The sequence below is a fragment of the Pyxicephalus adspersus genome, chromosome 1 (assembly GCF_032062135.1).
Source record: "Pyxicephalus adspersus chromosome 1, UCB_Pads_2.0, whole genome shotgun sequence".
Taxonomy (NCBI): domain Eukaryota; kingdom Metazoa; phylum Chordata; class Amphibia; order Anura; family Pyxicephalidae; genus Pyxicephalus; species Pyxicephalus adspersus.
The window spans coordinates 18,064,296-18,080,128 of NC_092858.1; the positions used below are offsets into that span (position 1 = coordinate 18,064,296).

The 15,833-nt window shown below is 36.4% G+C and overlaps 1 protein-coding gene across 1 annotated transcript in view; it reads left to right on the top strand.

Moving 5' to 3' along the window:
* Positions 1–15,833, top strand: part of DYNC2H1 (dynein cytoplasmic 2 heavy chain 1) — a 226,246-nt gene that overhangs the window by 137,273 nt on the left and 73,140 nt on the right. The window contains exons 76-82 of the mRNA XM_072398645.1: positions 596–756; positions 1,984–2,109; positions 2,957–3,067; positions 5,326–5,481; positions 8,326–8,401; positions 9,643–9,842; positions 11,024–11,128. Of these exons, the coding sequence (XP_072254746.1) occupies positions 596–756; positions 1,984–2,109; positions 2,957–3,067; positions 5,326–5,481; positions 8,326–8,401; positions 9,643–9,842; positions 11,024–11,128 (935 nt within the window). The remainder of the gene's footprint in view (positions 1–595; positions 757–1,983; positions 2,110–2,956; positions 3,068–5,325; positions 5,482–8,325; positions 8,402–9,642; positions 9,843–11,023; positions 11,129–15,833) is intronic.

Here is a 15,833-nt window from a genome sequence, read left to right on the forward strand (position 1 = left end):
AAACATAAATATAACCGACATGGGGAACTTAGTCACATAGTCATGTAAACAGTACAGTTTGACACTAACAACACCATTAGCCATAAAGTAGTGGCCGAAACATTGTAATACATTTTTTAAAAGAGAGTACATTTTAGCGATATGAGCCAGTACACCCATGCAAAGCTTCTACATAGACTATGAGAAGTACCGATTTATTTGTACTGAATTTCCATGTTTCCCCGGGTATCTATCAAACTAGGATGCAGTCATTGTGATACCTTTCTTAGTCTCTGGTATAGTTGGTGGTTATGGAAACTGCCAAGTAAAATAATAATTCTGTCTGCTTGCTCAGTCATTAAGGTAAATTGATAAATTAGTTTATTATTAGATATTGATTAACATTGGACTGTTCCTTCCACTCTGCTGGTGTTTCTTATCAATGACAAAGAGATTGTACACTAGACCGCCCTTTCTCCTATCACTGATAATTGCCACATAACCCACTGTAATATTAACATAATAGCTGATCATTTTCACTTGCAGATATATATCACATTTTAGTATCTAAATGCCTTTTTTGCTTGTATTACTCTCGGGTTTGGTGTTTTTTTAGGACTGAAAGAATTGTCTCCTGCACCTCTTAACCTGAAACGTCTCAGTAAAGACACACTGGCCATTGAGCCCATTCTTATCATTATATCCCCTGGAGCTGACCCATCCCAGGAACTACAGGAATTGGCCAGTTCAGAAGTTGGCAGAGAATGTTACCGTGAAGTAAGTACATTGGACCACTGAGCTTGTCTGTTACGTTTGGCCTTCAGGTCTTAAATGTGAAGTTTTTATGGACCTATTCTATCTTCTGAAATAGGATTTTAATGAGTAAATATTATAATGTTATTATAATGTAAGCTACACCCACTGATCACATTTAATTGGTTTAGTAGAGATTTATTTTCTTGAGTTACCTGTATATATAAAGAATGACTTTGTTTGACCTGATACAGGAATTGACCATGAATACCAATGTTTGTAGGGTTTTTGTTTTAAACAGTTCACCACTTTAAGCATTGTGAGTTTTAGATAAAGCAGACTAGGGTTTTATTCTCTGATATTTGTTTAGAACATTTGCCTTGAGTGACAACAAGGGTTTAGCTGTGGGTTTATTTCCTTGTTTTACTCTTTGCAGTGCTCACTATACTTCATATAATATTTTGTTCACTCCATTGTATAGTTGAAGTCACGGGAGTGCTAAAGTTTGCTTCATGCATTATGATGCCCCTCTACTTTATCCTTTACCAGGGAACTTTTGCACTCCAAAGACAGTAACAACACAATATAAGTAATTGCTAAGGTCAAAGATGTTACCGTTGGGATTACAGACCACTAAAAAAACTTGTCAGGGAGTAAAGCCATGTCCCCATGTCATGTAGGTATATGCTTAAATACTCACATAAAACTGTGCTGAAATGCCCCCCTTTCCTGCAGAAAATGCTGCTCTAAGCCGCATCTAATGCCTTGGCTTTCTAGTGCCAGCCATATATGTGAAGGTTTAAGGCACTTGGTCTTGTTCTCATTGCTAATCATCAGGAGGAGGCTAATTTCTTATTTGTGATCAATGCCTAGTTCTTCTCTGACCCCCACTGAGCAGAGCCCGGGGTAGCATTTTCTTAGGAAAGTTACTCATTTTAATTCTTTTATTACTTGTTTGTCTATTTAGTCTAGCAAAGATAACATACCTTAATCATCACTTTTAATGTACAATAACATGACGACTTACACTTGGCACTTCTTGCTTTGTACCACAAAGATTTTATTACTTTATTCTTACTTAATGCCGCACTGGTTTCTTGGTTTTGCAATGAATGGTCTAACCGCATTTTCCCCATTACCATGACTGTTTGTACTGTGTTTAGAGGATAGGTACACTTTGAAATAAAGACACAGTTAGTTCTGTGTAATTGTTAAGAATTTGCTGACTTGAGTGTAAAACTGTGCTTGTAGGTGGCGATGGGACAAGGCCAAGCCGATTTAGCCATCCAGACTCTGAGAGAATGCGCCCGGGAAGGGGAATGGCTTTGCCTCAAGAATCTGCATCTTGTCATCTCTTGGCTGCCAGTCCTGGAAAAGGCAAGTCAGACAAAAACATGTCAATGAACCTAAAAATATATAAACATATATTTTTCATTTTTATATTTTCAACTCTCATTTACGAATGAAATAAAATTGTAAGAACAACACATTGGGTGTTTTATTTTTAAATGTTGCAGTCTAGAAAGCTGTGTTTTTTTAAGCCTAGTGATGGACTAGGGTTATAGTTCCTTTTTTTGGCACTAGCAGATTTTAATTTAACGACAAGCTATTAGTAGAGACATTGACGTTATGGCTGGTTACTATCAAGCTTTTACAAGCAGATCTGTGTTTATTTGTAATAGTCAGGACCACTAAGCCAAGGTATTTAGCTCATCAAAGCCTCTTTTGAAGTAAAGCCAGTAAAGTCTTTTTATTTATAGTTAGCAGACTGTGCAATGTAGATTTTCCTTTAGCGACAAAAGAGGCACGACTCCTAGAGTTTTAAAGGGCACTTGTTAGAGCTGTGGATACTTGTCACAAGCAAAACTTTCCTCCAGCATTGGAAGCTGGGGTTGCCTTGTTCCTGAAAACAGTGTTAGGTAATTGGAGAGATGCGTTACTGTCCAAGAAGCTTCAGAAGAATACTTTGTACCAGATACAGAACCACTTCTTGTATCCAGGTAATGGCAGCTTTAGTAATACAAAGTACCCTAAGCTTTGGAGTTGACTGCTGTCTTAACATTTTGTTTTAAAATAAGGCCTGACCTCTGTAGCTGCAGACACTTTATCCTTAAAGAATAATATAAAATAGCAACCAGTTGCAAATTTTGCTTTTCATTAATCATATACACAGCCAGGGAAATTTTGTGTACATACTAATAATCAAATCTTTGTACATTAACAGGAATTAAACACCCTCCAACCAAAACCCGGGTTCCGTCTGTGGCTCACTGCTGAGGTTCACCCTAAATTTACCCCAATCCTTTTACAGTCGAGTTTGAAAATAACATATGAGGTAAACTAATGTAAAGTGTTACTCTTTGACTGGCTGAAACTTTGTTAACTGTTGTTATTGTTTTGTGCAGTGGTTTTTGTTCATGTTTTATTTGATGCCTTTAAATATTTTCAATCTCCACAGGCAGACAGTAGTTGGAGCCCTCAGCTAAATGTCATTTTTGCTTTTCATGTTTTCCTTCATGTTATTTCATGTTGTAAAAGCCTGTTTATAGCTGAAACTGTAAACAAATGTACACACAATTAAATGGGCCAGAGTGACCCCTCCATCATTGGATGGCGCTCTTTGAGGTTGCCGTGAAAGACATTGGGCCTAATTTAATAAAGCTCTCCACGACTGCAGAGGTTTGTTAAATCATATACTGTATGTTTATCCTTGATCGTGTATCATCTCCAGTCGTGGAGAGCTTTAATAAATCTGGCCCATTATGTCTGAAAGGAAAGTACTTTAGCTGTGCTCCTTAGTTAGTTATCTCAAAGTTATCTGGAAATCCTTTGTTATATGTGAACAGCCTTTTTAACACTATTTTCCTTCAAAAATACATATATTTATTTGCACAAAGATTTATGTTTCTTTTTTGAATGCCTTTCCCATTCTGTACCAACTTAAATATCCTGATAAAAAACTTCTATCTGGATCGGGTATAGAACAGTGTTCAAATTCATATGCTTGCAGGCTTGTTCCAGTTCTGCAATTCAGAAGTAATAAAATTAGTGACAGCTGGCCACAGCAGTGTTCTCCTAACATTTTTTTTAAGCAGGGTGGGAACAAGCTGTAGGTGAGTATTGTGACCCAACTACTTTAGTAACCACCCAAAAACAGACGAATGGCTACTGAAAAGTGCTGTGTGGTGCGCCCAGCTAAAAGGGGCTAGGGAGAACACTGCAAAGGATTACTATAATATGGTCCAAGTGTCCCTGCCTCTGTATAGTATAATGCTACACTGTACATGATTAAAAGTGTTCTGTTAATGACATCCCTTTCTTTTTTACTCTTTAATTAGGGTACTTGATGTTTCATACTGTAGTTCTCTCTGTAGCAGCGCACATTCGATGTTTTTCTCAGATCTGACAAATAAATGGCCAGATTTCAATAGCCATCTATTTAAACAGAGTCATGAACATGAGATCTCATAAACAGCCTCAGACACTAGAAAAATCAGGCCGAGAAGCACATTACTGTATTTAGCAGCTGCTTACATTTCTTCCAGCTGATAAGTGTTTATTAATGTGCCTGTTACATAAGCATAGTCTATTCAGGACATATAATATGGCTGTGCTAATTTATAGGAAATAAATGGCTTTGCATAAGAGGTCTCTTTTTTACTTTTAGCACAGAAAGTTTTATTGAAAAGTGCATAATAGCAATGTTTTTAGGGAACTTGCAGATTTTAGATAGTGGTAGATGATAAATCTCCATATCGCTGAGAAGGTACATACACTTGTCTGTCAGTATCCTACAATAGTGTGTGTCAAGCAGCCTGCTAAACAACCTGCTAAACAACAGACATCATAGTGTGCAGGATATGCTTCACCAGAAGTGTTATAAATCAACAATTCTCCAAGTTGTACAAGAGAGTGTAGATTTAAGTCATTGGCTCCCAGAAAGATAAGTTAAAAGCTCGTCCCTCATTCAGATTTGTTTACATATTAATCTGGTCTCTATAATAACGTTTTTGAATTTGGGTAGATGTCATGGCATGTGAGTACCTTTGTTTAAGGAAGCCCTTATTCTACAGAGATTTAGTTGAGAGTAGTTTGATTATTTTATGGCCTGTTTACCAAAAATTAGTATGTATGGTTGGAAATAGAAACAGAACACAACCTACCTATTTATGGTTTAAACTTTTTATGTTGACATTGCTTAGGTTTTCCAAGTTCCCCAGCTACATATAATCCTCTTATTGCCAGTAACCAAGTGTTTATGAAATGCCTAGCCTCTAGCTTCTGATTCTATCTTGATACTGCAGGGATACTGTTCTGATTCTCCAAATACACTAATTGCAAATCCATAAACCACTCTTTTTTGTTATGTAAGTCCGTTATGCTTCAGGTAGATCAACTACATCTTTGATCCACCCCATTTAGAATCCTGAAATTCACAGTAGGCGCTTTGAAATGACTGGCAAAAGGCTGCAGTGTGGTCTAAGGACTTGCTTAAAGTCAAGCTAAGTGGTGGTTCATTGGTTGAATAAATTTGTCTGCAGTAATTTTTTGTGTTGTAAGAAAATAATCTAATATAATGTGTGTTTATTTAAGGCACCGCCTGGATTAAAGAAAAATTTATTGAGAACGTATGAATCTTGGACACCAGAGCAAGTCGGTAAAAATGGCCTTCCAGCTCGTTCACAGGCTTTGTTCAGCTTGGCATGGTTTCATGCTGTGTGCCAGGAGAGAAGAAACTATATTCCTCAGGTAATTACACCATAATGTATTTTCTCACTGCTTGCCATATTACCATGTCACATCACTATGCCGTGCTTATTATTAAGATATGAGGTTTAGCTATTATATTTTTATTTTTCTGACTTCTTTTGTTCATCAAAATTTGGGGATAAATCCAACAATTTGTTATCATTTGGTAACTGCTAACTCTTTGCTTTTTGGGAAGTGGAATATACGCCCACAGCCTACCATATGATGTAGGATTCATGGCACACATATAGTACATTGTTCATAGCGAATCAACATGAAATACAATAAAATAAAATAAAAAGTTCCTTTAAATTTTTCCCCGAAAGTAGCTGTCAAGTGTCTGCTGTTGCTATAGACATGAGATTGTCCTTATGTCTATCCATATATGTGTTTCTGCCAAAAGTTTGTGACCACCTGACCATCACACCTAGGTGATTTTGTTGGACATCCCATTTCAAATCCTTTGCAATAACATGGAGTTGACCATTTTTATAACTATATCAGTCTCTATTGCCAATAGACTTACTACAAGGTTTTTGAGTGTAGTAAGTGGTATCCATTTTGACAAAAGAGCATTTAGGAGTCAGGCAGTCCAATTTAGTTATTTAGTACAGTTGAGGTCAAGGCTCTTTGCAAAATGTCTTCTAGTGAATTAAGCTGGCATTGTACATAGAATCACAGCCATGGTGAAATAGAAAATGACCTTCTCCAAGCTTTTACCACAGGGAAATGCACAACCTTGATGTATTGTTGTCAGTACTCAAAATGCCTGAACACAACAATTTGGGGAGTGTTTCTATTCGTTTGACCCTTTGGTAAGTGTAATTGTCAGGGGTCCCCAAACTAATGCCATATGGTGTAGTTTATTAGCACATTTTTATTGGCTTTAATGCTTCCAAACATACTCTTTATATTTTCCAGTGAATGAAATTTTTGTTTGTCAGTAGTGATTATTTCTCGCTTATCCCTCTGCTTAGCTTTGAATTGCGATAAAGCTAATTTATCCTGAGTCCGCATGGCAATAAATTACTTAGCACCTTAACACTGTAAGCCAACCTCATTTATCCTCCTGGCTGCTTGTGACACACAGGGCCAAGGATGGGCACCTGGGAGAATTTACTGCGCCTCAATGAAAAGTCTGTTATAGTATGTAGATTGACTAGAGATCTAGCAGAACCAGTGCTTCATTTTGTTGCTTCACATTTATAACAAGATGTTCTGCTAAAGACAAAAGATGGATTTTTATCTTTCATGTGAAATCCCTCACAGGTAAATCAATATATAAGTGCAACTGCACAATGATTTACAAGACTTATTATCAAAAATACTAACCATATCATACTTCATATGTGTAAATCAAAAGCAAGTCTGCCTACCACATTGATTTACACATGTGGCATCACGCAATGCCTGATTATTTGTTCCCACAGTTTTGCAATATTATTACCTTGGAACAAAATCTTGCCTCAAAAAAAATAAAGACCTGCTATTTATTTACTTGCATTAGATTTGGCTCCTTCAAACTCGTGCAGTCTGCCTCAACATATTTGTTGTGAAGTGCTGCACAGGAACATTGCAGGCAGTTTCACATTACAGGCTATTGCGTTTCATCGCACTGCACTAAAAAGTGTCCATTACTGCCCTGCAAGAATAGGCCTGATTTAATATAGCTCTCCAAAACAGGAGAGGATACACTTTTATAAGTGAACCTGGGTGATCCAAAAAAAAACTGGAATGGTCTGTTCCAGGATTGAAAACATTTTCTAACAAATAACAATTCCAGGTATGCTGGATCACCCAGGTTCACTGATTGAAAGTGTATCCTCTCCAGTATTGGAGGGCTTTATAATATCAGGCCCAATGTGTGATGAAATGTTTGTTTTACTGGCTGCTTCTACAACACAAAGATGTTAAGAATAGCCAAAATAAGTGCGGAGTACTATTAAGTAAATGTATTTCTTTCTCTTCATAGTACATATTGCTATATACCATAAAGCAATACCTTAAAATGAACAGTGTGATCACTATATATTGCCCTTGTCCCCATAATTACTTTGCAAGGAAATGCATACTTTTAAAAGAACAGGATACATACTTACCTGTTCTGCCACCCTTACTACTGAGGTCTGTTCCAATCCTGAATAATTGGTCCACCAAGGACCGATTGGAAACGTGCACTTCCAGCAGTTCTTACTGGTTTCCTAGTACCGACAGGAGATCTGCTTAAATCAACACTCCCAGTGGTGTCCTCTTTTCATGGACTTTGAGGAACCAATTCTTAGCGATCGAGGAGCTTGATATCACAGACAGTAGGAAAAGTAGATACATGCTTTCCATAAACTTAGCTGGTAGGAATTACAAATAGCACTGTGTAAGACTCAGGTCTCTAAATTTGTAGCTTGCAGGGTCTATAGATTCCCAATGTGAGAGCACTGACTACCCCAGGTCTGTTACATGTAGAGTTCCAGGTTCCACCAAAACTAAAAATACAGACTATTTCTTTCTGCTTCCAGCACTGAATAGAGTAGCTGGGAAACAAAGAAATAGTAAGTATATGCTGGGCAAAGGTGAGGGAATATTGCAATGAGCATGCAGAGTATTGGCTTAACCTTTTCCCAACTGTCAAATTCTCCAAAACCTAAAACCTGCTATGATCATAAAAGGGGTAATCAGCTCTACATAAAATGGGTAAAATATCTCTTCTCTATATGTCCCATCATTCTCCTCCTCACCACTGTGCAAAAACCCAGAATACATCTTGTTAGATGTCATTTTCCATTAATATTTTCTTTGTTTTCATCTAAATGCACTAAATTAAAAAAAACTTTTTTTTTATTTATTTAGGGTTGGACAAAATTTTATGAATTCTCTCTGTCAGATCTACGTGCTGCATATGATATTATCGATCGGCTGTTTGAAGGTATGTCTTCGCAAATGAAATTTAAATCTTAAATTAATTGTAGGCCATTTCAAAGGAGAACTATCCTTCCATATTCTCATAACAACCAGTTCCGCAGAGGAGGTTGTTAATGTCATGCCAGCCTTCAGGAAACCCTGCTGTTTATTTACCAATATATATCTCCGAGTTAAGGACATCCAACATACCGACTCCTAGATACGAACAGGGCTTCCCTGCTTGCTCGTTTTTTTTTTTTTTGCTTTGTTTGTGATTAACTCACAGTAAAGATTTTATACAGTAACTGACACCATGCTCCCTTATAATATGTTGCAACAAACATCTGTCCTAATTGCATTTATTAAATTAATGTACCTGTTCTGACTTACATACAAGTTCAACTTAAGAACAAACCCACAGTCCCTATCTCGTATGTAAGCCGGGGACTACCTGTAGATGACTTGTATGACATTGTACTATGTAATAATAATTGTAGGCTGAACCAACTGCACTTAGTGGAATTAGTGCTAGGAGCACTTCCAGCTTGAGAGGCTATTATTGTAGAGCAATTTTTCGAAACCTGTTTACTGTGCATTATGTTTTTTATGATTAAACCTTTAAATACAAGGCAGATATTGCAGCTCCCTTCTTTTTGTATTCAGTGGTTTACTTGTTAACTGTTTTTCTGCCATTTTAGACCTAGTGCACACAAGTAGACCTGCTGTCAACTTCGAGCTTAAATGAGGATTCAAAAAATCAGTTGCTTATGATCGGTTGGCTTTTGAATTAATAGGTCTTATTATTTATTTGTCTCTATAATTGGATCACAAGTAAAAATCCTGTGTAATCCTAGTACAGTAGGCATTAGAACACTTTTCCCTTTGTGCTCTTTGTACCAGAACAGTCATTAAAGTTTGTTAATCAGCAGTTTGTGAAGGTGAACATTTAGTTGCTTTGTAAGTTTCAGTTGTCTAGTAGATGTCCCCATCCTGCTTGACAATCATCAGTGTAGTCTGAGCTGTGAAGGGAGTTCCAATTTGGGTGGGCTATAGGTCTGAATATTTGAGAATGCATAAGCATTAGGAAATTCATAGGGAATAGATAAATCTGTAGGTACAGCTGAAAATAAAATCAGCCAAACCACTTACCATGGATTACTGGTTCTATTATAAACCTACAACTAAATTGTATAATAATGATAAAAAATAAATGTGTTTTCAACTCTTCCAAAACCAGCTGTATAACACTTGGGGACTTTTTTTCAGGTGGCAGAAACTTTCAGTGGGAGTTTGTGCACGGTCTTTTAGAGAATGCAATCTATGGAGGACGTGTAGATAATTATTTTGATTTACGAGTTCTTCGTTCCTATCTGGAACAGTTTTTCAATTCTCATGCTGGAGGATTAAGGGGAAGTAAGATGACTTTCCCATTGTCCCTATCTCTGCCAAATTCCTGCAGCATTATGGTAAGAAGTTGTCCTATTTATTCTGTGTGACCTGTTTTTATGATCAATGTTTGAAGATGTTCAAGATATTAATGTATAAATGGGACAGCTAGAAGGGACCTTCACACATTCCACCATAATACTGTGTAGGACAGCACTGTTGATTTAAATGCTGGAATAAATCTCTGTCTTCACAAATTCAAGGAAAAGGTGGGTGGCATCCTTACTTCTACCATAGGGTCATAAAGGCTCCTTCAAGTGAAGGTTTTCAATGGTTGGGAATGCAGTTTGTACTGTTAACTGCCCTAAACCTGACATGCGTTATTATAATGAAGAATAAATGAGAGTAGATAAGGATGCTTTTTTTTTTTTTTGCTTCCAATAGTGGTTTTGGGGCATTTAATAAAGGTTAGTCAAGTACCATCAAACGCTAAGCTGTTGAAATTGGGTATTTGGTAACGTGTAACCAAATTAAACAGTTATGTAAACAAGCCAAAAGAAAAATGTGTGTTTCTCATGACCCCACATACATACATACATACATACATACATACATTCAATGATTCCACTAGGTGAGCTACACATGTACTTAGCATGCTTTTTATTTCTATAAAGGTTTTGCTGATTACAGGGAACTCTGCAAACTGAAATTTGGTCATCTTACATTGGTATGCTATTGTTTCCTATGAAAATAAATGTCAGTTATATGACCTATGCCATAGGTTATTAAACCTATGGCACAAAATGTAGTTTTCAGGTGCTAACATTAAAAACAGTAATCAATAGAAATACCAATAAAATTGATGTGAATTATTACTTCCATTTTGTGTTATTTAAAATCGTTTATTAGGTAGAAAAAGTTAAAAGTGCATGGCTTCAGTCTGTTTTTTCTTTTTTAACAGGTTAAAGTATTTTGTGCTTTTGAGTTGGATATGATGTGTCCCTTGCTCTTAAAACTTTTTGTGCATGGTTGTTGCAAACCAGTAGGCAGCACTGTGTCCTCATGTAAAGTGTTACAAACTCTGTTTCAGAAGGCATTAGCTATTTAAACACTTTACATGAGGACACAGCGCCATCTTGTGCCCCATGTATAAAACAAGATTTTGTTTCAGGTCATTTTCAGGTCAAAAATTATGGTTTATACTTGAGTTTACACAGTATTAAAGATTATACAGTATGTTTATTATTCTTTTTGCCTACAGGACTATCGCAATGTGATTGAACATCTCCCAGAGGATGATAAACCAGACTTCTTTGGTCTTCCAGCCAATATTGCCCGATCATCACAGCGTATGATCAGCTCACAGGTACCCTCTATAGTCATAGCTGATCTTAAAGCTTTTAACAGACATTGGTATAATAAATACCTAAATTAGGTTAAAGTAGCCAAAAACTTAGACTAGAGCTGGGAATTGATAAAATCCCTTTTAGGTTTTTTTGTTCCCACTTTTTTCCCAACTGAGGTATATTTGTGATAAATTTGGGGGTGAGAGAAAGCCATATACTCGATTGTGCCTAGAACAGACGGCCCTAATCAACCCTGCACTTTCCACCTCTAAATTTCACAAGACATCCCTTATCCTGCAGAGATGATAAAAGGGGGTTTGTATCTGTTATCCTAGCACACTTTCTAGATCACTGACTGAGCTGTTTCGGTAAAGGATAGGAGCCACCCTCAGGAAATTTGTTAGGACTACAGTACACCCCCTCATCTCCATAACAGAGGAATGTTTTTGGTTTTCTACCCTAATGAACTGAGCTTGGGTTATACATACACTGCTTTTGGTTTCAGTGCAGTAGCATTAACAGGTACTTAAGAGAAAGGTGTATTGTAAAGTGTTGTAAATATGCGCTCAATATTCACTTGTATTAGTCCTAAGCAATTCAGTGTCAAAAGCCCAAGAAAGATGCCTACAAAATAATATTACCCTTTAATGACAATATACAAATTTGCAGTATGGTTTATACTGCAGTGTATAATTTTACTAGGTTTATGTATATGCCAGTCAGTATTTTTGTACAAGCCCCAGGCTAGGTTAGAAGATGCAAATTCATAATACAATCTTTGAGAATGACAATACCGTGTCAATAATAAGTTGTCCAAATATACATGATAACCCAGCATGATAACACTACAACATTTATAAAAAAGCACATTGATTAACTAACATTTGTTGATGCAATAAAAATATCAATTACATAGTTTATTTATAATTTTTAGTGCGGTCCAATTCCAGTCCTCTGGGGCCACATACAGGCCAGGATTTTAACATAAACTGAAACATTTTCTGACTCTTTCTGAAACTTACCCACATCATTTATGGTAAGATAAGCAAGACCCCAGGCGTTTGAACTACCTGAAGTGGAGATTAAGTAATAATGGCCCCACATTTATTGTTGAAAAAAGCCACTTCCTCAGGTGTGTTGTTATATTTGCAATATAAACATAACAATAGTGTTTGAAAAATATTTTTTTCCCAAATTTAATCTTTTTTTACCACTTGTTAACATCAAAGCATCAGAAAATCAGTGTGAAAATAAGTCTCAGAAGTTTTCTTTTTTAGCTTTCATCCACAAGGTCATTAGAAGCTTATGTACACCCATTCCACATTCTGTTTGTTGCCATTATCACTCTTAACTTATTATGGGATTTGCAGAATGCGGTCCTAAAGCCTTTAGGAAAAGTTAAAATGTGTGAGTTATTGACCAACGGAGAGAGCCAGACATGAATATTAAAGCAGCACAGAGGCACAGATGACAGGAAAGTGTTTATTTTCTCTTGATGCTAGCAAATAGTCTTATGAAGAATAACTTCTCCAAGTTGTAATTATCACTTGTAGCTAGGGGAAGTATAAAGTAAAGTTGGCTGTAAGCAGTCAGATCCATCATCTAAAGCAGAAGTCCTTAACTTCAGTTCTTAGGAGCCACATGTAGGCCAGATTTTTGTATAAAAAGAGTCGTTTTCTGACTCATTGTAAACCATTTGATTTTCTGCCTAATATGGAAATACTAAAAATGTGTGGAGATTCCAGCCTTCCAGGATAAGAGTTGAGGACAGTCAATTTAATGCCAACTTTATATCTCACCAAGTGTAGTTTTTGAAATTTTTTTCCAAAAAATGTTTTTTCTTATCCAACAGGTTATGTAATTAAAACCATCCATGTTTTAAACATGTATACATCACAGTGTTGAACACAGAAATTTTTTTAAGCTGTGTGGGAAGAAATTGTAGGTGGGTGGCAGCCCCTGTATCGTAACCCAATTCTTGGAAAAGTGCAACCAACTAAAATGGGCTGGGGAGAACACTGCATCATTAACATAACAAACACACTTATAAACATCTAGGCATATACAATAGTAACCAATGAAACATCAATTTTTGGTACTAAATAAATCATAAACACTAAATCACAGCGCCTTTCAAGTGATGACATGTTTCACAGGAAACCGCTTCATCAGACCATATATATGAAGGCTTATAATGTATCATGTCATTGCCTTACCAAAATACCCTCCAGTTGCCAACCATCCAAAGGGAGGCCAATTTTCCACAGATTTTTAGAATAATGATAGAAAAAGACCACTGGAACAGGTGAATGTATTATCCAATCTTTCACATAAAGATAGCCAAACCCTGAAATGTGCTATGTGTCCTAAAGCGCCTCCCTTTAGATTGCATAAAGGTCTGCTATTGAAAACCTTATTGGCAAACTACATCCCAGGCCACAGACCATCTATACTTATTAAATTATATGTATTTAGTGTTCATGATCTAATTTGGTACCAAAATGAATTTTTAGTTGGTTACCATTGTATATGCCTATATGTTTTTAAGTGTATTTGTTATTTGTTATGCTAATGATGTACAGGTAGTCCCTGGGTTAAGGACGGATGCATCCTAGATACGAACAGGCTTTCTTGCTTGCTCCTGTGCAGAACAGAGGCTAGAAGGGATGTGGGGGGCAGTTTGCATGACTTGCAGAAGAAATCTTTAGCTAAACACAACTGAGGTTAGCGGTGAGCTCTTTCTGCAGCCTCTTGTAACTCTTTAATGACCAAGACAAACTCTTTGCATATCAAAGCTTGCTCCAGAAGTTAATGAATGTCTAGGCTCCATATAGGTTTTTTTTTTGCTTTGCTTGTGAATAACTCACAATGAGGATTTATACAGTAACTGACACCACATTGCCTAATAATATGTTGAGACAAACATCTGTCCTAATTGTATATATTAAAATAATGCATCTTTTCCGAATTACATACAAATTCAACTTAAGAACAAACTCTTGTATGTAACCCGGGGACTATCTGTATACATACTTTTAAAATTTGGATGGTTTTAAATAGATAACTTGTAACATAAAAATTATGTATGTAATTTATAGTTTCAAAAATGACTCCACTTGGTGGGATATTGAGTTGGTATTGATATATAGGAGTTTGTGGAACTTTAGGTTTACATAACAAAGTCTTCCTTCAAAAATAATTTTCAACCCTCACTTGTTTACCAGCCTTTTTAGGGTTTCCTACAAAAGCCCCCCTCCCTCCTTGTTGAAACCTAATGTTGTTGTAAACCTAATTTTGGGTATCCAGAAGTGCCAAAAAATAAATAAAAGATCTCTAACCTAATGGCCTACCTACCTAATATTTGCAAATATGGCAGCTTGTGTATTAACAGTTACTAATGGATTCCCAGGAAAGGAAATGTAACAAATAGTTATACCATGGTAATAGCCAGGGTTCACTGTCATTAAATGATCGGTTGCCATTGATAAACCAAAACCTCCCCATATAAACTAACCTGTAAAATAAGGAGTTAACCATAAAAAATTAATATTCTCTGGGTCAGTTTGATGACATTCCCACAGACCATTAACAATACTTAAGCTATACAGAAAAACTAATTATTTTAGTGGCATGTTTTATTTTTTTGGAAATGTTATGCAGCAATTTATATTAAAAAAGGTTGGTACCTGCATCAGAAATTCTAACTTTTAGCAAGCCAACCAGCTTTTGGCTTTCAAAGATCTCCTGGAGATCTGGAAAGGCAAGGTCTAAGATGCAGTGGCCTCCTGTATCCTGGGCTTGTTTATTTAATAAACATGAAGCTGGTTGCATTCTTGTAAGCTCGGGCAAATACTAAGAAAGCCTAATTTGTTGCCCTATAAAAACAAAGCTTTTTATAGCCCTAAAAGCATATTTTAGAGACTTCAAGTTAAAATTTGGCTAGTCTATGGGATATCATATACCATCGCAAAAGCACCTGATATGTACCTTTGTTGAAGATCATACTGATAGTACTTTGAGCAGTAGTCCATTAGGTTTTAGTCTCATTTGTCCAAAAAATAGCTAATTTATTATTCCCAGTGGGTGTCATATAGGGGAATAAATGGCCTCTGCTGCAAGTGAGGACTGATAAAAAAGGAAAAGTCTATCCTAAGCTAAGGGTTTTTTTTTTTACCACACATGCTATTTATTTTGTTATTGAATGAATGAGAATGGTAAGAACCCTCACAGTTTTAGTTTTTCTATTCCGTCTGTTACCTATTTGGAGGATTATTATCCTCCTACTTACTATCCCAATAAGGATGGAAGGGGTTTTACATTTATATATAAATAAATTGCCAAAGCCATAGAAGCATTTACCATGCCAGATGTTTGGCATTTAGACTTGCAAGCTCATCGCTAAATTATGTAAAACGGCACACCAAGCAGACATGAATACAGTTACAGATACATTTATGGAAACTGCTTAAAACTGGGAAATGTTTTGTAATTCTCCTCAGCCAATTTTGTTCTTGGTTAGGATTGGAAGCTTTTTGTGTCACCCTTTTATTTGTACCCTGTGCACCATGATGTAATTTCACATAATTAGGCGTGGGTCTACTGATATAAAAGTTAAATATGCTTGTATTTGGGATCTACATTCATACAACATACAACTGTAAGCAGGTAGTTAACAAAAGGTTCTCTGCCTTGATAACCTATTTATTCAGTGGCTGCAAACCCATT